This window comes from Dasypus novemcinctus, chromosome 9 (genome assembly GCF_030445035.2).
Source record: "Dasypus novemcinctus isolate mDasNov1 chromosome 9, mDasNov1.1.hap2, whole genome shotgun sequence".
NCBI lineage: Eukaryota > Metazoa > Chordata > Mammalia > Cingulata > Dasypodidae > Dasypus > Dasypus novemcinctus.
The window spans coordinates 106,462,299-106,489,384 of NC_080681.1; the positions used below are offsets into that span (position 1 = coordinate 106,462,299).

General features: G+C 41.1%; 1 protein-coding gene and 1 pseudogene across 3 annotated transcripts in view; one reads left to right on the top strand and one right to left on the bottom strand.

The window, feature by feature from the left end:
- Positions 1-14,848, bottom strand: part of YTHDF2 (YTH N6-methyladenosine RNA binding protein F2) — a 30,145-nt gene extending 15,297 nt beyond the window's left edge. Inside the window, exons 1-6 of one of the 3 annotated variants that reach the window (XM_071217600.1) lie at positions 14,513-14,848; positions 14,001-14,025; positions 13,358-13,437; positions 10,300-10,501; positions 8,915-9,480; positions 1,663-1,716 (exon numbers count right to left, since the gene is read on the bottom strand). In XM_071217600.1, coding sequence (XP_071073701.1) covers positions 1,678-1,716; positions 8,915-9,480; positions 10,300-10,501; positions 13,358-13,437; positions 14,001-14,025; positions 14,513-14,539 — 939 coding nt within the window. In that variant the 5' untranslated portion in view covers positions 14,540-14,848 and the 3' untranslated portion in view covers positions 1,663-1,677. Of the gene's footprint in view, positions 1-1,662; positions 1,717-8,914; positions 10,502-13,357; positions 13,438-14,000; positions 14,026-14,512 lie in introns of all 3 variants that reach the window. The other 2 variants (XM_071217599.1, XM_058304776.2) reach the window with 2 other exon arrangements.
- Positions 14,849-17,067: 2,219 nt separating this feature from the next.
- Positions 17,068-18,276, top strand: LOC101445139 (small ribosomal subunit protein uS3 pseudogene; annotated as a pseudogene).
- Positions 18,277-27,086: the final 8,810 nt, after the last annotated feature.

Genomic DNA, 27,086 nt, shown 5'->3' on the forward strand with positions numbered 1-27,086 from the left:
GGAGTGGCCCCACACACATGGAGAGCTGACTCAGCAAGATGACGCAACCAAAAGAGACACAGATTTCAGGTGCTGCTAACAAGAAAACAAGGGGACACAGAACACACAGCAAAAATGGACACAGAGAGCAGACAACTGGGGGGCAAGGGGAAGGGAAGAGAAATAAACAAAAAATTTAAAATAATAAAAATAAACCTAAAGACAGAGCTGGTCTTTAAACACTGGAAGAATGTTTTCTCAAATTTTTAGATTATTCATTAAAAAAACAGCTACAGATGTGACATATTTTTAAGTTTAACCTGCATTAACATTTTCTCCATCACTTTAAGTCTAGACAATCAGCAAAACAAATCAAGCCTTGATTTGTAGATAGTATTTGCCAATTTCCATGGTGTAAATAACATGGCTGATTTCAAACCACCAATGTGATATTACTGAATAAAGTTCAAGAGTACAGTAGCATAATATTATAAACTGATACAACAGATGTAAATACACTTAACAGTATTTAATTGCAACTTTATGTAATCTAAGTGTAATTTATATTATAAATTGTAACATTTTGATTTTAAAGTATTTAAAATTCATTTTAATGTCATGTATTTAATTTTAAGTTTATGTGATGTGTTTGAAAGCTAAACATTTTGCTCACAAGTAACAAGCTCCAGCATAGCACTGGAGAGACTTGAAATACCAACACCACTACTTATTAGCTATGACACCTTGGGCCTACTTCATCCGGAATATGAATACATTAGATGAGATAACTAAATTTTTATGTGCAGTATGTGCTAGATACTGCTATCATTTGAGAGCTTATTACTCTAATATTATTGATTCTTTCTGTCATGGTTCAAATGTTTATCTTCTCTATGAAGCCTTCCTTAATTTCCCCAAATTTATCTCTCATCTCTAGAGAGCCAATGAATTTCTTCATTTCTCTAAAACAGCTCTTATTCTATATTTTATCCATTTTGTTGTCTTCCTAAATTGTGTTCTCCTAAGGCAAAGAGGGTACCCTGTTTATTTCTTCCACCCCAGCAATTAAACACAAACATCTGTTGAAAGATGGATTCCAGGGGCATGGGTCAAAGAGATCCAAATTTAGTGTCATCTAGTTCTCTTTTGTTTTCTAGGCGGTACAGAGAGTTGAACTCAGAGCCTTGTACATGGAAAGGAGGCGCTCAACCACTGAGCTACATATGCTCCCTAATAAGTTGGTTTTTTCCATTTGCTTGTTTGTTTTTAGGAGGCACCAGGGATCATGGGAAGCAGGTGCTCCTCCACTTACGCTACATCCACTCCCCTAATTCTCTTCTAGTCCTCCCTCCTTTGAAGAGGCTGCAGAAGGAGGCATTTTATCTATCTATAAAGCAGTGAAGGTGATGAGTAATGTACCAAAAATGCTCTCAAACTTTCTGGCACAGAGAAATAAATTTAACTCCAAGACAGATGTAGACATAGATGGTCTTAGAAATTTACCAAAAAATGCCATCCTGAAAAAAAACAGGATGCCCAGGGAAGCTGATGTAGCTCAAGCAGTTGAGCACCTGCTTCCCATATACAAGGCCTCAAGTTCAATCCCAGGTTTCTCCAAAACAAAACAAAACAAAACAAAATGAAACAAAACAAAACAAAACAAAGCACAGGATGCCCACTCACTAGTTCACAACCTCCTTATAAAGGAGAAACTTCACTTAGGCCAAACTGGGAAACCTGAAAAAAAAAAAAAGTGTATATATACATACATACATATATATGGAAACATTTCTCTTCAATAATCATTTCTAAGGTTCTTTAAACAAGTAAGTCTTTAATATAGCAAAGATACTTTTTTTTACTATTATTTTTAAAAAATAGCATACTGCGGAGTAGGCTTAGCTCTGCAGCGGCACGGGCCAGCTTGCCTTCACCAGGAGGCCATGGGAATTGAACCCAGGGCCTCCTATATGGTAGACGGCAGGCCAATCTCTTAAGTCACATCTGCTTCCCTGTTCTGTAGTTTCTGATCTAAATATTTTATTTTTTATTTTTTCACTTTTTCTTTAGGAGGTACTGGGGATCAAACTTGGGACCTTGTACATGGGAAGCAGGTGCTCAACCACTTGAGCTACATCTACTCCCTGATCTAAATATTTATTACATGTAAGAAGACAAGACTTGAGGCCAGAAAGGCATGAATTCCCAGAGAATCTGGGACAGATTAGGTATACTATTTTATTTATTTTTAATAGGAGGTATCGGGCAAGCCAGCCTGTGCTGCCGCAGAGCTGGGAGCAGACAGCAAGCACAAACAACAAGGGGCAGGGAATAAAGTAAAATAAATATTAAAAAAGAAAAGAAACCAAGAACAGAAACAATGATCTTCCTAAAAAGACCTATTCAGTGTTCAGTAGCATCAATTCCTCTGCGTGAACCTTAGATGTAATTCTGGCCCAGCTAACAGGGTCAATTATTGGACTCTCTGGTCTACAATAAGAATAAGCTACCCCATGTGTGAATCCCCTCTACAACATACCTAATAAATGTTCTTTTAGCCTTTACTTGAAACCTTTCTATAACTAAGAACGTATTTACAGCAATCTTCCTCCCTATAATCTATCCACTCGTTCTAGTGCTGTCTTTTTGTATGGAGAATTAAGCCACCAGAGTTTTAGAAGCATCTGAAAAAAGCTATCATATACCTCTTTAAAATGCCTCTTCTAAGTTAAACACCCCATACTTCACAAAGTCATATTATGATGAGAAATAACATCTGTGTGATTTACAGTAACATTAACGAAACACTATGGAAAGACGTGTTCAGTAAAGATACCAAGTTATCGCCATGTACTGGTTCACTTCTACTACTGCAAGTTACCTATTGCCTTCTTTACAAAAGGTTACAAGGAGCTCCTCTGTCCTAACTCAAATTGCACTTTACTCCTTATCCCTTTAAAGGCTAGTATTTTTCCCCCTCACCAATTCTGTGTACTTGTCTCAGTAAATCCCTTACTTATCAAACTAATTACTTAAACATTTCATTTAACTTCCCCTTTCCCCAAGCTCCCTTCTGGGAAATCCAGTCCATTAAGACCAAAATTAGGGAAACGGACTTTGGCCCAGTGGTTAGGGCGTCCGTCTACCATATGGGAGGTCCGCGGTTCAAACCCCGGGCCTCCTTGACCCGTGTGGAGCTGGCCATGCGCAGTGCTGATGCGCGCAAGGAGTGCCGCGCCACGCAAGGGTGTCCCCCGCGTAGGGGAGCCCCACGCGCAAGGAGTGCACCCGTGAGGAGAGCCGCCCAGCGTGAAAAGAAAGAGCAGCCTGCCCAGGAATGGCGCCGCCCACACTTCCCGCGCCGCTGACGACAACAGAAGCCGACAAAAAAACAAGACGCAGCAAATAGACACCAAGAACAGACAACCGGGGGAGGGGGGGAAATTAAATAAATAAATAAATCTTTAAAAAAAAAAAGACCAAAATTAGGGAAGCGAATGTGGCTCAACTGATAGAGCATCTGTCTACCATTTGGAGGGTCCAGGGTTCAACCCCCAGGACCTCCTGACCCATGTGGTAAGATGGCCCATGCACAGTGCTGAAGCATGCAAGGAATGCCATGCCATGCAGGAAGAGTGCCATGCCATGCAGGAGCGCCCCCACGTAGGAGTGCCTCACCACAAGGAGTACGCCCCGCAAGGAGAGCCGCCCCGCGTGAAAAAAGCACAGCCTACCCAGGAGTGGCACGGCACACACACACAGCTGACACAGCAAGATGACACAACAAGACAGACATGGTTTCCCAGTTCTGCCAGGTAATAATGCAAGCAGACGCACAAGACGGACGAATGGACACAGAGAGCAGACAACAGAGGGGTGAGGGAAAGGGGAGAGAAATAAAATAAATCTTAAAAAAAAAAAAAAAGACCAAAATTAGACTTGTTCTTAAACTGTACAGGACTTCCTCTTCCAAGCTGTGTTACAAGATTGGATCTTTTTGCACCCAAGTTTACCTTACCTAAAACACCTCTGGCAATCTTCCATACATCCTGAAAGGCTCCATTTAAAGATCACTTTCTTCCAGGATTCTTCAATGACCAACTCACCCACACCTTACGCTGGGTTAGGCAATTTCTATCAAGCTTTCAAACTGGCACCCTATGCATACCTTGAAAAAACACTTTCTACTGTTATTTGCTACTAATGTAAAGTAAGTCTCCCTGAAAATTCTCTCCTGCTTTCTCTGTAGTGACTGGCACACAGCAAATAAAAGTTGTTCAGGTGGCAGACTTGGCCCAGTGGTTAGGGCGCCCGTCTACCACACGGGAGGACCGCGGTTCAAACCCTGGGCCTCCTTGACCCATGTGGAGCTGGCCCGTGGGCAGCGCTGATGCGTGCAAGGAGTGCCGTGCCATGCAGGGGTGTCCCCCGTGTACGGGAGACCCACGCGCAAGGAGTGCGCCCCGTAAGGAGAGCCGCCCAGCACGAAAGAAAGTGCAGCCTGCCCAGGAATGGCGCCACACACATGGAGAGCTGACACAACAAGATGACGCAACATAAACACAGATTCCTGTGCCACTGACAACAACAGAAGCGCACAAAGAAGATGCAGCAAATAGACACAGAGAACAGACAACAGGGGTGGGAGGGAAGGGAGAGAAATAAATAAATAAGTCTTAAAAAAAATTGTTCAAAGAAAACATAAATAATTTCATCCCAATTCTAAAATACGACAAAACTTTGTGAGGGAAGTGATTTGGCCCAACGGATAAGGCGTCCACCTACCACATGGGAGGTCCAAGGTTCAAACCCAGGTACTCCTGACTTGTGTGATGAGCTGGCCCACGCACTGTGCTGATGCGTGCAAGCAGTGCAATGCCACACAGGGGCGTCCCTGGCGTAGGGAAGCCCCATGCGAAAGGAGTGCGCCCCGGAAGGAGAGCCACTCAGCGCAAAAGAAAGTGCAGCCTGCCCAAGAATGGCTCTGCACACATGGAGAGCTGACTCAGCAAGATGACGCAACAAAAAGAGACACAGATTCCGGGTGCCGCTGACAAGAATACAAGCGGACACAGAAGAACACACAGCGAATGGACACAGAAAGCAGACTACTTGGGGGGGAAGGACGGGCAAGGGGAGACAAATAAATATATATATATATTTAAAAATTTTAAAAACTTAGTGAATACTCAATCCATTTTTAGGTCTTGTGCTTTGAAAAACTAGGAATAATTCTAGAGTTATTTAGGAAAATATGTCATTTCTACTTAATATTAAAGAAATACAAATCTTAAGCTATTGCCACCATAACCACTTCTCCACATCTGTATTTCTCTTCACTCTCCATTAGCTTTCCAGTTATTTCACAAAAATTATTTAACCAAGTGCCTGATTGAGTCTAAAATTGTGCTAGGTTTTAGGGAACTACAGTCCTTAATCCCCTCAGGGAGGTTACTTCCGCCTTGATTTTTACCTGTTTAAAAAAAAGCCAGAAATAGGGGGGAAAATAAGGAAATATTTCCATGAGGTTTATTAGATCACTATTTCAGGGAATAATTCTCCCTCTCTACCAGACTATTTCAAAATTTAGTCAAAAGGAAACGTTCTTAACTCACTATTGCCTTCTTCTGGATAACAGAACAATAATTCCTTAAACAAAAAAAAATTTATAAAGAAAAAGTCCACAGAGCTATAGACTGTAAAGCAAAGACTTTCAAAAATCACATATCCATACCGTTTGACCTAGCAATACTACTAAACAACAGATATGAACACTTAGAAGGGACAATACCATGTGACAAAGGAAGCAGAGATTGAAATACTGCAGCTGCAAGCCAAAGAACACCAAGGATTGACAGTAAACCACCAGAAGAGGCAAAGAAGGATTCTCCCATACTTATTTCAGAGTATGGCCTTGCCAACACCTTGATTTCAGATTTCTAGCCTCTAAAACTGAGAAAAATTTATGTTGTTTTAGGCCAAAAAAAAAATTATATAAAAAAGTCTTCTTTGCAGTGTTGTTTTGTTGGAAAAAAGTTATAAAGAAACTGCAATCGCAACAAGTAAGATTGGTAAATCACAACAAACCTATGATAGAATACTATGGAACCTATCAAAAGTGACCTCATAGAAGAATATTTAACAATTGGGGAAAGATTCTAAATGAATGCAGAAAGGTTATAAAATAGTATCTCAAGTAGAAAACCTCACTATCAAGATATTACTAAAATTAGACACAAGAGTCAAACCAGATCCAATGCTTGAAGGTTCCACAATATTAAGTTTGAATTAAATCATGAGACAGAACAATAGAAGAAAAAATGGCTGTAACTCTGCTGCAGTTTGTTCTACCAAGATCATGCCCAATCATGGAATTTTCAAACAGCCGTAATATCTCCAGGATGAAGTTTCTTAAAACATTTCCCTATTGATTTACTGAGTTACCATCACCATTTGGCACGAAGATATTTTTCAATCCCACTAATACAAAGGCACGCACACAAACACTCCACAGTATGGGCATCTAACCATGAGCTATTGATCCCATTTTCATTATACTCGCTTAGTCTTGGAGATCTAATAAAGAATAGAAGAACAACTTATAATCAGTTAAATACAGACGTGAAGAATAATGGGCAATAGAGGAAAAGTAAGGCAATACTGACCAAAATGGTAAAGAGGCTTAGAAGCAACTGGAAGGACCTTCCTGAAACCCCAGCAGCTCTTTTTTGAAAAAGTAAACCAAGTAATCTGACACAAGCATAATCAAAGCATTTTTTTTTTTTGGTGGTTTATTCATCAGCCTGAGAACAATCAGGATACGCAATCAAGAGGCTTTATAGAATGGTTTTGAAAAAAAAAAATTAAAAAAAAGCCCATTAAACAAAGATCTTAAGCTTTATTACTCTACGAAAACATTAAAAGACTACTCAACTTCAACTTGAAGAATCACACACCTATCTATGGAGTTCAATTATTCACTGAAGTCACCTAGTAAATTTAATACAAATACACACTTGATTAGATGCTTACATAAATTAACTATTCAAATTTGCTTGCTTTTTTTTTTTTGAGGTACCAGGCGCCAGGGATTGAATGTGGGACCCTGTATGTGGGAAACTGGTGCTCAACCACTGAGCCACATCAGCTTTCCCAAGTTAGTTTTTTCCGTTTGCTTGGTTTTTTTTCCAGGAGGCCCTGGAAACCAAACCGAGGACCTCCCATGTGGAAGGTAGGCACTCAACTGGAAGGTAGGCACTCAACTGCTTGAGCAACATCCACTCCCTGCTACTTCATTTTTAAACTCAAATTTATCCTTAACATATGTGCTGTGTATACCTAAAAAAAAATTCCTCTCTTTGCCCTCCCGCTTTCAAACACAAGATTTGGACAGAATTCTGTAAGATGAAGGAAAGCAGATTCATAATATAGGCTAGATATTAAGCACGTTTCAAATGGTTAAACCAATTAATTACCCAGGTGCCCTCATATACTTTAATCTGCTATGCCATTATACGATGCCTAAAAGTTCATGGTCTCCATTCATTCCTCCAAAAACAGGAGCCTGAGCAAACATTTTTAGAGTTCTTCAGATGTCTACCAAAAGAACAATCGATCTTTTTCTACAGAATTAAGCTGTTAAATTTTGGAGAAGGGAGTTTTAAGCACTATCAAAAAAAAAGAACACTTTCCTGACAGCCAACTTTTCAATAATCTGGCATTCTATCCCCAATGTTTTAGCATCATTGATAAATATATCTTCCATTTCTTATTTGCCAGTTCACACTGGGTAAGATGGCAATCGTCCTGCCTAAGTTGAATGACTGTACCTCAGAGTTCTATGTTATGTAGAGGGAGACTCTTCCAAAGAGCCCTCCTCCTATAGCTGCTTACAAAAGAATTAAATTTCATAGAAGCGAAACGAATGCCTCAAATCAGACTATACAAGATCCCCATGAATTCATGAGAAATTTAAGTAAAATATATTTACATAAACTTGTTAGGTTTTGTGTTTTACTTTTGAGATTAAGTGGCTCAGGGTTCCAGCATAAACATTCAGATCTATTTCCTCCTTCCTTTCCCATCTTTTAGCTACTTCTTTCCTATTCTTTAACTATGTCTAAGTCCTAGCTAATACATTACTTGTCCCAACCTGTTTTTTTTTCAATCACCCGCTTATGGTTCTGAAGTTTACTTTCATTCAGTACCAACAGAGGAAGCACTACTCTTTCAAATAAATTCAACTTTTTGGTACAGATCCATTCTCCCATCATTCTGCCCAATATTTTTCAGTAATCAGTAGAGAGCGATGCTTCAAGAATTCAATAAAATACTAACAGCAAGAGAACCATTTTTTCTAATTTTTTTTTCTGAACTTTTATGTATTAAACAAGTTTTCTAATGGGAAGGCTTTGAAAAAAATCATTAAGCAAGCTGAACCCAAAGGATAGAAGCAAAGAAGTAAATTCTGAAAAACAGCCTAACACTCCAGTTGTGAAAAGGCAAGCAGAAACAGGATTTCAGAGCTAGTAACACATCAACTCTTGAAAATAACCACAAGTAATGCAGTTAGGCCAAAGATTAATTCCAAAATAATTCTATGTTTTTCCCTACCATTTTATAGCCTTGATCTTTTCCTACAATAATTTCCATGGTTCTACCACTTCAAATACTCCCTTCATATCCCTTTCAGATTCTTCACATATTCACCTCTTTCTACATCATGTAATTTGTTTCTCTGCACTTTTACCTTCAATTACAGCCCATATTTCCATTAATGTTCCCTCATTCCTTCAAATAGTTAAGATCAATTATATTTCCACAAGCCTTCAACTGTTAACTGAGACAAGAGTTTCTTCAATTAATGGTTTACTTTAATATCTCTCTTATCTAGTCCTCCTCCTTCCCTAAAAAATCTTAATGGTATACTGATTACCTTTTTAACACTTTCTTCTTCCTCTTGGCGTTTCTCATAGTGTGAGAAGTCATCAAAAATGGAAGTGGTGTGCTTGTAGCTGGCTATGATTTTCAACACCTGCTTAGCCTTTTCCAGAGGCACTTCCTGAGTGTCCCTGGAGTTGGTCACTGGTTTATTCTCGTTGTTCTCTAGGCGAATGTGTCGCAGTTGGCTATTGGGAACGTCCTTCACAAAAATCCACCGGACGTCAAAACGACCCTTCCATTTGTCCTGGGACCACACACCTGCACATGTGTTGTAGTCCACAGCAGATTTCATTTCTGCAACGCCACAGAAGTGTCCACTGCCGTTGACACTAAAAAGTAAGTAAACGGGGCCTTTCCCGTTCATGGAGCGATAAGCAGCATCCAGTCTCTTGTTACCATGCTCTGTGCTGCACCAAATATTGTATTTAATGGAACGGTGGATATCGTCCTCAGAGTAGCTCTTAATGATGAAAACCCGGCCATGTTTCAGATTCCAGTCAAAATCCTTGGGGTTATAGTTATTAATGGATCGCAGCTTCTCCAACACTGGGTGGGGCTCTGAAGAAGAAGATCCAGAACCGGCCTGAGACTGTCCTACTCCATTACCATCCACCCCATTATGACCAAACCCACTGCCACGGTTCCGAGGTGCTACCCAGCGGGTTGGTTGAGCTGCCTGTTGCTGAACTGAGAGCTGGGCAGGTTGTGGTGGAGGTGGGGGCAAGGGCTGCGTCTGTTGCCCTACTGACGCCTGAGCCACTGGTGGGCTGTTGTTAGCCTGCTGACCTACAGGCTGGGGAGAACTCTGGGTTGGCTGCTGACCTATATTCTGAACCAAAGCCTGTGAGGGGGCTTTTGTCACAGGACCCTTATTATCCCAAGTTCCAATATCCATGTTATGCTTTATTGGGGGTGGTGGAAGACTCGACCCTGCAATGCCATTCTTGGTCTTCAGCTTGGGTTGCTGTTTTGCAGGCTTGCTAGCAATATCAGCCCAAGAGGCTGGTTTGGGAGGAGCAATGGTAGCTGGAGGCAAACTACTGGAAGCTACAATGTTACTAGTAATGGACCCACTACCAACAGCAGAACCTACCACTTTTGGAACACTGCTTGCAACTTCTGTGCTACCCAACTTCAGTGCTGCCATCCCTTGGTCTATAGTATTCATGCCAGGAGCCTTATTCAGGGTCTCATTGGCAAAAGCTGACTGTCCATCAATCATGGCTCCACCTAAGGAGCTAGGTGCATAAGCATAATTGCTACTATATCCAGAGCTCTGAGTAGACTGTCCCTGAGAACTGTTATTTCCCCATGCTGAGAAGTCAATCCCACTGGGAAAGAAATTAAAACCATGCTGACCAAGAAATGGAGTGCTACCTAGGGCTCCTGGTTGCCCAAACATTGCATCTGGTAGGAAGTGGGGCTCTCCGTTGCCCAGTTGTCCATAAGAAGTTAGATAGGGCATGGCTGTGTCACCCCCAGTAGACCAAGCAGCTTCTCCTAAAGAATAGGAGAAGCCAATGGAGGGACTGTAGTAACTGGGTAAGTAGGAGTCTGACATGGCAGTATATGCATTGTTCTGTGGAGGGAAAAAAAAAAAAAAGGCACATAAATCAAAAACACAAAAATAAAATAAAAACCAAAACATTCTTTCCCCACTTACCTACACAACTCAAATATCTCAGCCATCACTACAATAATGGAGAGCAACACATTTCAGATGGTGTCTTCCCATAAACTCTCTAGCATTTTTATATTTTTAAAAATCTTGGCTTAATGATTGAAATGTTTAAAGTCAAACTGATATTTACAGTAAATATGAACCTTAGGTTCAGCACTGTAATTCAGAAAAAACAGAATTTGGAATTTTACCAACAGTATAAATACTGCTCCATAGAAGTGATGATGCTTTCAATTAAAATCAGCATCTTTTGAATGAAGGAAGGGGAATTTTGGCAGAATGGAGAAGTGCTTAAAAGTGTGTCCTGCTAAAATGCACTATAATAGTTCAAACAAGAAAAATGAAACAGAAACCTGGAAATTTCATTCTTGCTCAAATATCTCTATAGTCAATCTTCATCTATAAAACCAAAACGCAGGGTTCACTACACCCAGTTTAGTGTCACCTTCTCAACAAACCACCTGAGAGCATCAATAGATGCCACCATTTAATTAAAATCTGAAGAGGAAATGCACAATGGCTTCTAGAGGATTTAAAGCTGGGGAAAAAGTTGCTACCTGTTCTGCTTCACCTATAAACTTAATGACTGTAAACTGAAATGCACAACTAACTTTTCCATTAGAAATAGCAAAGTATAATTCTACAAACATTGTATATTTTGTAACTTATTAAAAAATCATCCTACAGATTAACATTATACAGGAATATACAACTAGTCTTCATTAGGACAGATTACATGGCAGAAACTTCAATCATTCTTGATCTTACTTTAATTTGTAAACAATATTTCAATTGTTTTTGTAAATCCTATAGCTCATAGAATAGTCCCTTAAGTGAGAAGCCAGAGGTATACAAAGTTGGTCTGTACAGATGTAAATGCAGCTCAACTCAGGATGCTTTACCCTAACTCCAAAATAGTTCTGGTAATCTAAGAACTATTAAATTAACCTAAATTAAAAGACTTGGATAACCATGACTATCTTAAGCCCTAAGCATGAATTTCCAAGGACAATCATACTTCTCCCTAGTCAATTAAACACATCTCTTCAAACTAAATATTAGAACTAATGCAGTTTGATAAAAAGGTGGTGCTTTTCTGACAACTTAGGTTTTTTCCTTAATCATTAGTCAAATCTTTTCACACAAACCCTCTCAAGTTTAAGAAAAGTCTGTTTCTTAAAGACAGTATTAAAATTTTAACAGACCCAAATATTCCCTTATGTATAAGAAATTCTTTATAATTAAAAGATTAAGCCTGAAATACTATCCCAACAGAAGATACTATAAAATTTTATTAGAAGAGTCTTGATGATTAACTATAAAGAACAAAGATTATTAGGTTACCTTCTTCCTCTAGTCAACCAAGACATACTTTCTTAAAATTTTGTTTAAAACAACAAAGACATTTAAGCTTTGGATTAATGGAGAAAAACCAAATGCATTTAATATCACAGATTTTGCCAAGATATAACTGAATACCTACACCTGAACTGGCAGACTCCCACATGCTGAGTACAAAAATCTGAATTACACAATGTCTTACAACTACTTAGAATTCTGTTTCTAATTGCTCCCCACTATCCCTGTTGTGATTATGTAAGCAAACTACTTCAACTGCAGCAACCTATTAACAGTTCATTCCCCTATTTCCTTCCTCACTTTTCCTGATCAACTGGTTATCTTCTGTGAAAATTTTTTCCAATCACTTAAGTGGGTTTCTAAAATTTCAATATGAAGTATTTTACACAGGAGATCTAAAAGTTTCATGTAAGAATCAAATCCAAATATGGCCATGCACTAACTAATTGTCGAGTTTTTAAAGACTACCAACTAGAATTTACACAGCATAATGTTCAGAATTTATGTAAATGATCAATGTGCTTCTTGTTCTTTAAGGCTATTTTGTAAGGTATATTTTCAACTTCACTTTTAGTCTGCTAATCTGAGTAGTTACATTTCTTAGCTTTGACTTTGTGACTGTCTTTGGGATCCAGGATAGTACAAAAAACCACTGAATAAAAACAAGTTTCTACACGTACAGCCTTATTACTGTATGAGCCAGTCTTCATCACATTAGAAGGCACATTACAACATGAAAACCTCATTCATTCTTGAGCTTACTTTAGCTTGTACTGACCAGTATTTTAAGTTCTTTTAATGTCACTTTTTAACTCCTATACCTCACAAATAACCTCACAGAAGTCAGTAGGTAATCTAAGAGCTCATTAACTTGTCAACACATAGGTAAACAAATCTGGCTCTATAGGTGTACACAGATTAACTCAAAATAGGGTAAAATACTTAACCCTAACTCCAAAATTGTTCTGAGAATTTAAGAATACATTAACTGATGACCAAAGGAAGGGGAGGTATCAGTTTTGCAGAGATATTCCCATCACATATTTAATCCAATTTTCCTAAAGGAAAGTTTTTGATAGAATTCAGTATATTTAACACCAGAAAGTATTCTTAAATTTTGCAGCACTACTATATTCTTGGTAAGGGGAAGTCAATCACACAAACTAAGTGCTACTATTAGTATACTGTAAAATATTGTAAGTATTACAGTTTCAGAGTACAATCAGTTTGCTAATGCAGAGATGGCATCTTCAGTCTCTAACATTTGTAATAACGGTTTTATAACATAATAACACTTAATAAGAAAGTTACCCCTAAAAATGAGATTTAAGATAGGGCAGAGAAAGAAAACTAGTATGTTAAACTCTTTGATCAGACATATAAGTGGTTACTCACGGGCCTTGCCTGTGGGTTCAAGTAAGGTTCAAAATCATCATCATTTAATCCATCCTTTTGATGTACAGATCCATTTTGCACTATAAGAAGAAACCCAAATTAGGAATGTCTCTATCCTAGTTTTCCTCCCAAATTAAGCAAATACACCCTAACCTAAATAAAGAAAAACTTTACTAGTTAAGAGAACAAATAAGCTTGAATTTCAAAAGGATAAAGATGAAAGTGAAAGCCGAGCAAAATTCGGTAGTGAAAATATCCACCTTTACTCAAATACATCATTTTATTGGCTCCTCCAGATTTCAATTGCCTCCCGCTTCCCCTCCCCCCATCACATGTGAGTACTTCCAGAGTGTGATCCACGAGGATGAAAAACAAAGGCCTTCTAAGACTTACAGGAAACTAAGGACCTGGGACATTTCAAAACCGAATCCACCCCCACCCTTAATGAATTACTCCTTGTTCAGGAAAAATGCTGTCCGCCAGCTGCAAGAACACGCCGAAAGGGCCAAATACTTAAGTGTGAGACACCTGCGAGGTAGGCAGCTCCTGAAAGGTCCTCTCCCTGGGGCGCTTCCAAGAGACCCCGCCCCCACAACTCAGCGTCCCCCGCCCGGCCCGGGGCCACCAGCGCAGCTGGGCTCACCTTTGTTTCCTTGACCTTTCGGTCTCTGCGGGCGAAGGAAACGGTGCCGAGCAGCAATTTGTCCAAGGAAGACATGAATAAAGGAAAAGACAAATTAAACCAGGGTACGAGAAGGAAATAAAGGGGCAAGTGTGGGGAGAGGGAAAGCTTCAGGAATGGTGACGAAGAAGATGAAAACCGGAGGCGGGGAAAAGCCCTGAGCCGGCGGGGCCGGGGGAGGAAACGCGGGGGACCCGGGCTTCAAGGAAAGGGAAGGAAAGGAAACAAGGAAGGAAAACGAGGCCCAATGAGGCGAGGAGAACACGGCGCCGCCAGTGGGCTCCGAGGCACGGGGAGAAGCGGTGAAGAAGAGCTGAGTTAGAGGGAAAGGGCGCGGCCAGGCTGAGAGGCCCGAAACCCGGCCCGTCAGTGGCGCCGCTTCGGCTTGGCCCGGCCGGGGGCGGCGGGCCCAGGCCTAGTTGGGCTCCCTCCCGCCGCACACAATGGCCGAGGCATGCGGGCCGTGCTTGTACCTGCTCCAAGAGGCTGCTGGCCGACATGGCTCTCGGATCCTCACGGGTGGCGACGATGGCAGACTCTCCTCAGGGCGGCGGTGGCTGAGCCCCGGCGGCAGGAGCAGGCAGCACGGCGGCGGCTTTTGTCCCTGACACTCGGGGCCTCGGCGGACGCAGCAGAGACACAACGCGCGACTCTGGCTCGGGCTCCGCGACGCTCTAGCCAGAGCGCTCAACGCCCGTCTCTATGCCTTTACGCGCGCGCCCGCCCCTCACAGCCGAACTAAAGACTCCGAGCAGCGCGAGCGCTGACTCTCACATTCACTCACCCACGCGGAAGGGCCCGCGCGAAGCACCACGGGAAGGAAGTGGCAGGGCCGCGGCGCCCTCTGGTGGGCGGGAGGAGCGGAAGCGACGCGCGCTGCGTCCCTGCCCCCACCACTTTGGGATTGGGGCCTGGGTGGGTCTGGATGGCTTGTCGCCAGCAGATTTTGACTAACGCCCAGAGAGAGTAAATAAGCATGAGAAAATTACGAGAGCTGAGGGAGTAGTCCTCGGAGCCCTAGATACGTTAAAATAAATCTGCTTCTTAGATGCATTTGACTTGTCACCCCTATTGGGGAGAGAACTGGGACGAGGGGTCACAGAGGCCTCAGGGAAATTTAATGGCGGCCACACCCAGAGAAAGGTTCCTCAGCGGGACTAGACCACTCTCTGCTCTTATCGGACTGCAACAAAAAGGGTGCCCAGAGGGGCAAAAACATCCACAAAAAATCTGGCCCTTGCAAAAGATTTTCAACTTTTAGCGTCGCCGGGAGGAGAATCTTCCATTCCTTTTTTAGGGAAGTTGCTGGTCCCTATGACTTTATTTCCAAGAAAAATACAACTCACAGTTGACAAAATTTTACATGTGCTTTCAAGAAGTCCACAGAATCTAAATCTATGGATCTCAAAAGGGAATACTCCTGATGTGGGGAAGGAAATTAACACTATTTGAATATCTGCTGCTGTGCCAAGCTTTGTTAGGTGCTTTCAAACACATTGAAAGGCTTTCAACAACTCTTCAAATAGCTATCAGTCTCCGATTTTACAACTGGAGAAAGAAAGGTTAAGTGCCCAAGGTCACAAAGCTATTAAATAGCCAGGTGTAGCTGACCCTAGCTAGAGGAACTTAATGGTGTCTCTCCACCCCCATGAGAGAAATCCTGTATTTAGGAGCCAGAATCCACAGGCAACCCAAAGGATGAGCAAAGCATTTTTAATCAGGAGCAAACTCAACCATGCAGGAATATTTGATTCTAGGACAGACCATCTCTGAATAGTTTTGTATAGCCAAGTAGTAGTCAATAGATAAATAATGCACTATTAAATGTCAACCTGATATCATCCACACCCTAGATGCAGGAGACTTTGGTGAACTCAGTAGCAAAATAATAAAACAGTATCTTGGATTTTACATCACATTTTGCATGGAAGAGCTCAAAGCATTTTTTTCTGCCCATAATCACATTTATGATGGGAAGGAATAAGATCAGGCACCCAAAGTAATAGACTTTTAGCAGACACTAAAATGTAAAGTCTTAAAGCATATATCTCACTAAGGGAATACAGAAACCTAGAAGGACTTTCTAAAAAGTTAACCCCATGACTTGTAAACTGTGTAAACAGTTGCCTACACTTATCCTGAGAGACAGCATGGTATTGTAAAAAGATGATTAGAGCCATATCCTGGGTAGAGGGTCTAAATAGTGACCTCCCCAACAGATTTGCCACATTAGGTAAATTACTAAAGATCTCTAAAAAATTCCCTCGTTTGATACATGAGATAATACGTCCCTAACAAGTTCGTTATGAAAATAAGAAAAGATCAGACACTAAAATATGTCTGGCATATTTTAGATTCTTTCCTATAACCCCATTAAGGAATGATAGTGAAAATCCCCTTTCCAATAATATCTTTGTGATGCCTGAAGTTTTGATTAGTTCCTTTGGGATTAGTCTCTGCCAGGAGTATTCCCAGTTAAAATGCAGACACCCTTGGGGGAAGGGTAATGTCTGGATTAGTTCACCAGATTGCCTTTAACTTGCCCCTAAAGAAAAAGAACCCACAAGACTGATATTTTATCACTGGAAAGAGAGAGGAAAGTCTGGAATGTGAGGTATCACCTGGGGTGGGGGGAGACACGACAGACCCCTTTTAGTTTGGAGGAAATAATATGTACTGGAAATGGGTTGTGTTATAGTTTCAGCTCTGCCACTGGGTGAATGAAGCATTCGATCCCTCTTTCAACAAGTATTTATTGAGATCTAGGAAATAAGCTAAAAGTTGGGGAGAGTGTCTTAAGACAAGTCACTTTCAGCGTGAATCTTATTGACTAATCAGTGAAACTGACAGTAAGCAAATAATTACTCACATGAACAATTAATTATAGTTGTGAAAAGTGCAATGAGGAAGTATAGACAGATCTAGCCCAGTTAGAGGAGCCTTACTTTCCCTGTCTTGAAAGATGACCGGAAATTGGCCAGACAAGGAGGGAAGGGAAGCCAGGGAACAAGATGTGCAAAGGCCCTGAATGAGGAAGGACTATGGCAATGATGTGGAACTGAAAAAAGGTCAGCATAACTGGCTTAAAATGAGAGGGAAGGTGACACCAGATGAAACAGGATAATTGATCAGAAAGGAAAAACTGCAGAATTTAGTCTTTACCCTACCCTGATCAGCTAGTAGAGGGTTAAATAGGAGAGTAACCAGCTCAGGTTTTTCAAAGAAGTTCACTCTGGTGACAGGGTGGGAAATGGATTAAGGGGGAAGAAAGTTGATTATGAGCTAGAAGAGTATTGCAATAAATACCAGCAAAAGATAATTATGGTTATCTAAAAAAAAATGTACCTAATACAGAAACTAAAATCATTTATAACAATATAATCATGTCATAATACCCCCCACACACACACACACACAAAAGGTAAGATGGCCTTTCCTTTCAGCTGTGCACTGTGGTAAGATGGTGCTTCAAATTTCCGAGAGTTTGCTGCTAATGGCATCTTCAAAGCTGAACTGAACAAGTTTCTAACTCGGGAGCTAGCTGAAGATGGCTATTCCGGAGTTGAGGTTAGAGTTAACACCAACCAGGACAGAAATCATTATTCTGGCCACCAGGATGCAGAATGTTTTTAGTGAGGAAGGCCGGCAGATCCAGGAATTCACTGCTATAGTTCAGAAGAGGTTTGGCTTCCCTGAATGTAGAACTTTTTGCTGAAGAGGTGGCCACAAGAAGTCTGTGTACTATTGCCTAGGTAGAGTCTCTGCATTACAAACTCCTAGGAGGGCTTGCTGTAAGGAGGACCTGCTATGGTATGCTGCGATTCATTATGGAGTATAGAGCCAAGAGCTACAAGTTCATGGTGTCTGGGAACCTCTGAGGACAGAGGGCTAAATTTATGAAGTTTGTGGATGGCCAAATGATCTACAGTGGAGACCCTGTTAACTACTATGTTGTTACCACTGCTCATCATGTGCTGCTCAGACAGGGTGTACTGGGCTCAAAGTGGAGATCATGCTGCCCTGGGACACAAGAGGTAAGACTGGTCCTAAGAAGCCCCTGCCCAGTCGTGTGAGCATCGTGGAACCCAAAGATGAGATCCTACCCACCACTCCTATCTCAGAGCAAAAGTGGGGGAAGCCAGAGTTGCCTGCCATGCCCCAACAAGTCCCTACTGCAAAAAAGGTTTCCCTAACAGCTGGATCTGGAGCCAAAAAGTTGCTCTATAAAGACCTTTAAATAAAGCTTTTTAAAAAGGCACTTGGCTAGACTTGACTGAAGGTCCAGTGTTCAGTCTGAGGGTCACGTTGTCCCATGGGAACATTGATGCTTGTCTTTGATTAGTGTTTATTCTCCTGGCTCAGGATGTTTCTGTGCTTTCTCTAAAACCCTCTTGGTTTAACCATGCTGTGTCGTGTTGGCAGGGGCCAGAACAGGAAGACCTGAGCAGAGCTAACCAGAAAAATAACTGGGGCAGTGAGTCTGGTGACAGTTAAGTCTGATTGTTGGCAGGCAGCACCTTGATTAACTTACCTGTAGTTCAGGATCAGAAATGGGATATATAAGTGTTTATTATTTATTGTGGTAAGAGCAAAGAATACTCCATTTTAACCATTTTTAACTGTACACTTATGTGGTATTACATTCACAAAATTGTGCTACCATTACCACAATTTTTCCATCATCCCAAACAAATAAGTGGGAATTTCACAGTATTTGCCCTTTTGTGTCTGGCTCATTTGACACAACATGAAGTCTTCAAGGTTCCACCCATGTTGTAGCATTCCTTTTCACAGCTGAGTAATATTCCATTGTATTTACATAACACATTTTTTTTCTGTGTGCCAAGGTTTTCTTTTTTTTTTTTCTGATAAGAAGGAACTCTATTTTATTTTATTTTTTAAAATATTACATTAAAAAAATATGAGGTCCCATTCAACCCCACCGCCCCCACCCCCTACTCCCCCCACAGCAACACTCTCTCCCACCATCACGACACATTCACTGTACCTGGCAAGCACATCTCTGAGCATCACTGCACCCCATAGTCAACGGTCCACATCATAGCCCACACTCTTCCAGTGTGGCCACACTCCATCCAGTGGGCCCTGGGGGGATCCACAATGTCCCATAATTGTCCGTGATGCACCACCTAGGACAACTCCATGTCCCGAAAACGCCTCCCCATCTCATCTCTTCCTCCCATTCCCTGCACCCAGCAGCCACCATGGCCACCCTTCCCACACCCATGCCACATTTTCTCTGCGGACATTGGATTGGTTGTGTCCATTGCACATCTATGTCAAGTGGGGGCTTAGATTCCACATGGATACTGGATGCACTCCTCCTGCTTTCAGTTGTAGACACTCTAGGCTCCATGGTGTGGTGGTTGACCTTCTTCAACTCCATGTTAGCTGAGTGGGGTAAGTCCAATAAATCAGAGTGTAGGAGCTGAAGTCTGTTGAGGCTCTGGGCCTGGGTATCATATTGTCAGTCCAGAGATTCAAATCCCCTAAATATATCTTAAACCCCAGCACCAGCTACAATTCCAGTAAAGTAGCATGAAAGTCTTGTGAAAAGAGATCCCATCTGAGTCCAGTTCCATTACGCAGAAACACCAGCTCCAAAGAAGGGCCATCTGACATGGCAGTGAACCCCATCTGCCATGACCATAGAACCTGTGGGTCTCTTTATCCCTCAAAAGAACCAATACCTGGGGTTGTATCTACTTTATCTGTCTCTTAGACTCTGCTCAGTTGTACATAAGGGCATTCCTTCTGACAACCTCCAGACTCTTTTTTAGAGACTCGTAGCCATATAAACTCATTTCTTCTTTCCATTTCCCCCTTATATTAGGTCAAACAGCATTTTAAAGTCATGTTATTATATGTGACAGGGATATTCTGCTGATCCACACTGAACCTTTAATTCAAGGTCATTTTCTAGTTGCATCTTCAGCTGGTATGTGGTAGTATAGTGATCCCTCGGTGCTAGGGAGGCTCATCCCCGGGTGTCATGTCCCACGCTGGGGGGAATGCACTGCATCTACATGCTGAGTTTGGCTTCGAGAGTGGCCACATTTGAGTAACATGAAGGCTGTCAGGAGGAAACTCCCAGGCACAATACTACTCTAGGCCTTATTCTTATTGCAGGTGTATAGGCTCACAAGCATAGCCATTAGTATCAGGAGCCCACTGTTGGGCCCTCCTTCCTTCCTGTACATAACACATTTTTATCCATTCATCTGTTGTTGGACATTTGGGTTGTTTCCACTATATGGTTACTGTGAATAATGCTATGAACAATGGTGTACAAGTAAGATTTTTAAGATATTGCCTGATAAATAAGGAAATAAGTGTTGCATGTAGAAAATAAACTGGTGATTCTTATTTTGAGGTAATACTGTGTTCTAGGGGTTGTGAATTACATATATTCTTACGTAATACTCAGTATCTCTCAAATATAAAGGGAATTTGCTTTTGTCACTGAAGTATAAAGAGCATTTTTTAAAACAAAAAAGAGATGATGACATAGTCTAATATAATGGCAGTGAAGACAGAAGAAGTGGGCAAAATTAAGATATTTTAGGAGGTAAAATAAGAAGTCCGGCTATTGGTTTGGGGGGGCAAGGTCATGAAGGAGAAGGTATTAAGGATGCTGCCTACTTTGAAACGGTTGGTCAGAGGAGGTGCTGTTTTCTAGGATAGGGAATACTAGAGGAGATTTGTGGGGATGGGGAAAGATCATATATTTATCTTTGGACAGGCCAGGTTTCAGATGGAAATGCTCCATAGCCAGTTAAAAGGTTTGGGGCTTAGAAAGAAAACCTGGAGTGAGGATACAAACTTTTGGTATATAGATGTTATTTAAAGCCAATCTTAAAGAGTTCATGAGATTTCCTCAGAAAAGTGTGAGAAGGGAAAAAGGCCCAGGACCAGATCATGAAGTACTTCAACAATAAAGTTTGCTAGAGAAGGAGGAAAAGCCTCACACTCAGATCCATGCACAAAAACTTGCAGCCAACACAGTGGTATGGACCAGAGATGGAAGGGAAATTAGGAAAGCAAATCATTTCCTCCTTGCTCTATTTCCAAGCCTGTAAAATAAGGAAAGGACCAAAACGACTTCTGAGGTCCCTTCCAGTTCCATCTATTTTTTTTCATTTTTTAAAATATTTATTTTATTTATTTCTCTCCCCTTCCCCCCCACCCCAGTTGTCTGCACTCTGCATCCATTCGCCGTGTGTTCTTCTGTGTCCACTTGTATTCTTGTCAGTAGCACTGGGAAATTACATCTCTTTTTTGTTGTGTCATCTTGCTGCATCAGCTCTTCGTGTGTGTGGCGCTACTCCTGAGCAGGCAGCTCTTCTTATGGGGTGCACTCCTTCTGCATGGGGCTCCCCTACACGGGGGACACCCCTGTGTGGCACGGCACTCCTTGCACACATCAGCACTGAGCATAGGCCAGCTCCACACGGGTCAGGAGGTCCACCTCCTATGTGGTAGGCAGACACTATATCAGGTAAGCCAAATCCACTTCCCTAATTCCATCACTTTAGCCCTCTGGAAGATGGAAAGCAAAAAGATTCTTCTGGACACGTGAAGAGGAGAGGATAAAAGAGAGAACAGAAGAAGGAAAAGGGAAGGGCAGATTTTACTTTTCAGAATTTTGCCATGAGCTGGGTTGGGTCCTAGATTTCTGTTTTTCAAACTTTTTCAGCCTTCTGTGCCCTTTATTAGGAATAGAAAACCTTATCAGCCAAGTCACCCCCTTAGCACGGCAGGAATAGAAGAGACCTCCTATGAGAAATGTTTATATACTTCACAAAACTGTGTAAATACCTATCTTTAAAGATTGCTGCTGGTTCTCTGTGATCCACATAGTTTTCAAAGTTTGCCACTCTCTAGCCCTGTATATTTCTTAAGCTGCAACTTCCATGTTTCCCCTTGAGCTCCATGCCCATCACACTTAATTTTTTCCCAAACACACATTTATTTTTCCAGAGCCCATGCTTTTGTACATGTAGTCTTTCTACTGGAATGTCCTTCCCATCTCCCATCTTCCTTCAAGATTCTGATCAATGAAACCTTATTTGTTCCTCCAAGAAGAAATTGTGCTCTATTCTTTGTTCACCCATAATATCAGCCATATTTCATTAAGGCAATTTTTCTAGTGTATTAAATTCTGTTTACAATATTTCCTTTTCTTTTGGAGATCTTGGCTCAACTGAGAATCTAATGAAAGTAATGAATCTTCTTTCCAGAAAAATGCACATATGCCCTAATTTTATTTTATTTATTTATTATTTATTTCTCTCCCCCCTGCCTCCCCAGTTGTCTGCTCTCTGTGTCCTTTCGCTGTGTGTTCTTCTTTGACCACTTCTATCCTTATCAGTGGCACCGGGAATCTGTGTTTCTTTTTGTTGTGTCATCTTGCTGTGTCAGCTCTGTGTGTGTGTGTGGCGCCATTCCTGTGCAGGCTGCGCTTTCGCGCGGGGTGGCTCTCTTTACGGGGCGCACTCCTTGCACATGGGGCTCCCCTTTGCGGGGGATACCCCCGCGTGGCATGGCACTCCTTGCGCGCATCAGCACTGCGCATGGGCCAGCTCCACACGGGTCAAGGAAGCCCGGGGTTTGAACCGCGGACCTCCCATGTGGTAGACGGACGCCCAAACCACTGGGCCAAGTCCACTTCCCATGCCCTAATTTTAGGTTACCATGTCAGTGACCACTCCCTCTCCCCAGCCCAACCATCCCACGAACACCAGGTTAAGATAACCCCTCAGCTTATATATTGCCTCTCCAATAAACCTGCTTATAGGACAAAGAACGTGTTTTATTATTAATCATCATAATCCAATGCCTGACACATAGTAGGCACTAAGCAAATGTTTGCTGCATTGGTCTAAAGTTATTAATTTTCACGATTTTTCCTAATAGTCTCAATTCCATTTTATTGAAAACTTGATGGGGACAATATTTATGTTAAAATGTAAAATGTGCAATTTAACTAGCTTAATTGTATGTTAAAGGAAAGGCACTGAGGAAATCCTAGGGTAAGTTGATGATTAGCTTTTAATGTGCAGGTGTGTTTTATGAAGCCTTCAGTGGAGGTATGAAAAGAGCAATGTGAGAAGGCTAAAGGATGAAAGGACCTACAGCTGGGCCAGGTGGCCTTAGGACACAAGGAATTCATAGCTGTGCATATCCAAGGGATGCTGTTAGAGATATCAAGGGCAAAAAAAAAAAGAACCAAGAAAGAGCCAGCACTAAAGGAGCCTTGAAGTTTCAACTCAGCCTCTAGAGCCCAGTCCTCCAGGAAATGAGAAAGGTAACTAACAACGTAGTTTCTTCATAAGGCTAAACTTTTTTAATATAAAGGACTGTTTTTATCCTGAGACTCTCTCCTATCTGCTTGATGTTAAAATGCCCTTTCTTTTAAAATGATGGCAATAAGAAACAGCAATTTTCAAAAATATTCTTATTTAGCAAAATATTAGGCACCCCATATAGGTCCCCAAGATTTTTGTGTCATTGTTTTTTGTTTGTTTGTTTGTTTTTTTGGGGGGGTCTGTTTTATTGATAAATGGAACCTAAAAGTCTGAGTACCACTGGGCTAGGGAACACCTTGTGGTATGAATCTAAGACAAGAGACTGGAGAGAAACATGGAATACAAACTGGATTTCTAGAGATAGTGCCAAGGGAAAATGAAGCCAGGGAGACCCAGCAAAGACTGATTTGGTACTAAATTTGTGCCAAGAAAAAAAATAGTTAAACCAGTGAATGTGTATCTAAACTATTTGTAATGTTTTACAGATAAATCCTTCCCATTTGATCCTTGTGTGGCTGCTACAGAGAACTTAAACACTAACAAGGCAAGAATAGAGAGGTCCCATCCAATTTGCTAAAAAAGGCTAATCAGAATGGATTAGTGGAGTGTTAACTTAGCATTTCTGAGGCATAGTATTTCCATTTTTGTTCCTGGAACAGGGGAATATTTGTGTTTTTGCTCCATTGGCAAAGGTTTGACAATATTCCAATGTTCCGTGGAGTGGGTAGTTCCCTGTGTAACTTTAGTATACAGGTTTGAGATTTATGCATGATAGGAGTTTGGCAAAGAATGGAGTTCTAACTAGAAACCCTGACATCATCATCTCCAAAAGTGGGCCATTAACCAAGCTATTAACTCATTATTTCCTGTGACAGACAGATGCTTTGGGTCCTAGAATCCTTCACCAGGTCAGTGGACTTACCCTCTCCACAATATTCCCTGTCCAGTATTCATCCTGAAAGGTGAGGGAAAAGGCTTGCAGTTCATCACAGAGAGCAAAATCTGATCAGCCCTTATTGCCTGAAACCTCAGCCAAGCTGCATCCCAATCTAGTCCTGGTCCCACAATACAAAATTTTGACTATACTTGTGGACCCTACCTTAAGTAAACCTAATATATAAAAAGTTGAAAGTAAACAAAATAACTTAAAAGGTGGCTGAGTTATTTAATAAAATGCCATCATATAGAATGATTCATTGAAGGGTCCCCTTTAGATATTAAGTTTCTCTAGTGCATTTAAAGACTCTAATAAATTTGATTGATATACAACACTTCAAATATATCTGTTTAGAGAAGAATATAACCATTAGTTTCTTGTAAAATGGGGTTAATAATGCTATATACCACATAGGATTGCCATGAGGATCAAATAGATGAACATATGAAAAGTGCTTTTAGAACAATGCTTGGTGTGTGGTTACCCTTTAGTAAGTATGAGCTATTATTTTATGACTATTATTCATGCATCAAATATCTATTAAGCTCCTACTACATGCCAAGTACTGTTTCAGGGACTGTGAAAATAGCAGTGAATAAGAGACAAGAACTGGCCCCTGCTTCCATTCTAGTGGGGGAGAAAATGAATGCATGTTAAGTGGTAAGTAAAGCAGAAAAATAAAGCAGGGTAAATTAAAATAGGGAGCATAAGGTAGAGAGAAGTTGCTATTTTATATATGGTAGCCAGAGAAGCCCTCTTTGTTAAGGTGACATGTGGACAGAGACTTGAAGGAAATGAGGAAATAAGCCTTGCAGTTATCTGGGGGAAAAGTGTCCTAAGATTACTGAATGAAAAAATAAGCTAGCAAAATAAGAAGGTCTGGGTTTGTAATAGGGAGTGGCAGGGTCTGTGATGAAATAGAAGAGGCCATGTCCCATATAAGTAATGCCTCAGTTCCTGTCAAGTGTTGTCATGAAGAAATGTGGACCCACTTGTTCTAAGGACCAATCTGACATTTTTCAAGAAAAACCGTTTCTGGAGTTTTTCATGTGAACTGCTCTACTGTTTAAAATTCTCTGCAGGCATAACTGTGTACATATGTTCATCAAAAAACACATTAAAAAAAAAGACATGTACAAGAACATTCTTGGCAGCACTATTTGTTAATAGTCTCAAACTGAAAACTAAGTGCCCACAAATAGAATGGATCAATTATGCATAGTCACAATTTCTGTACAGTAAGAAATCACCTATAACTTCACTCAACATTATGGGTGAATCTCACAAACATGTTAATTGAAAAAGTCAGTCTCAAAAGAGTACTGCTGTATGACTCCATTTATATAGAGCTCAAGAATAGGCAAAATTAAGTTATGGTATTGAAGAGCTAGAGAGTGATTACCCTTGGGGGGGGTAGGAGTAGGTTTAAGAACAGAATGGGGCACAAGTGGGGCTTCTGAAGTGCTGTTTTTTGTTTTTGTTTTTTTTCCATCTGGGACTGGTTTCATGGGTGTATTGAGTTTGTTAAATTTATTGAGTTGTACAGTTATTTGTGCACTTCCCTATACCCTGTTATTTTCCAATAAAACTGTTAAAAAACAAAATAAAACAAAAAAAATTGTGGCCTATACAAAGCAAGTATTCAGGCTGAACTAAGGCTGTGGACTGCCAGTTTACTCTAGGATGTAGACTACTTAGAAGAAAAATTTTTAAATATTTTGAAATTCAGGTAAGCCATCTGGATGGCGTTTGCCAGGGAAGCTCCTACAAGTCCAGTGAGAAACTTCCTCTGGGGCCTTACCCAGTCCCACATTTACTTATACCTAGTCCAAACATATTACTCATTCTTGTTCCCAAACTAGGAAAATAAATCCATATATATTACATTTCAAGCCATGTCTTCCAGTAGAGGCACAGAACTGGAGGCCACAGATGCATGAGGAGATCAGAAAACAATTTCAAAGTAGGGTGTCATCTACTTTAGGTTGAGAGATTCACGAGTCAACAGAAATTTCAGGTATTTGTGGGGAGGTAGGACTCAGAGTGGGCTGAAATAATTTATCCAGGCAATGAGGTATATCATAGCCTGGACCATGGACCATGGACAGAAGATCAATCAGGTGCAAAAGATGCTTTAGAGTCTGTGCGTTCTGGGGAACTTACCTTTAGTTATGTACTAGCACATCCCAAAGGTGCTTCAATTTAGGTGATTGATGGACTTGAGAACGGCTGTTTTAGGTAGTGAAAACTATGCTTTATGGATGTATGTTAAGATTGGGGTCCTGGAAGTGTCTTCATTTGAGAAGGAGTAAATGTCTCAAGAACTCAACGAGTTTAGCAAGGGCTTGAGAGGGAGGATGAAGTGGTGTTGTGGATAAGGAAGTCAGATGAATGTTTTATCTTCTAGAGGTCAACTAACATAGCTCAGGCCTAAGAAAGATATTCCAGGATTGAGAAAGTAACTGAAAAGACACAACAAATTAGGACTGCTGAAGAACAGCAATTCCTGGGACATAGGGCTCAAATCCAAAAAACTGATCCCTTAGTTTTCTTGTCTAATGCAACTGTCTTGATTATTGCAATACATTGCAGACTACTCTCTCCCAGGAAGGAGTTATCTTTGATGTGAGGGTCCTGCCCCACTCCCAGGAAAGTGATCAATTATTCTAGGAAAGTTAATCTGAAAATGCAAGGGCTAGTCTAGTGTCTGACTTTTTTTGTCAGACAGAGGACTGTTTCCTGAAGAATAGTGTCCAAGGTGAATCACAACTTAATGCCTAT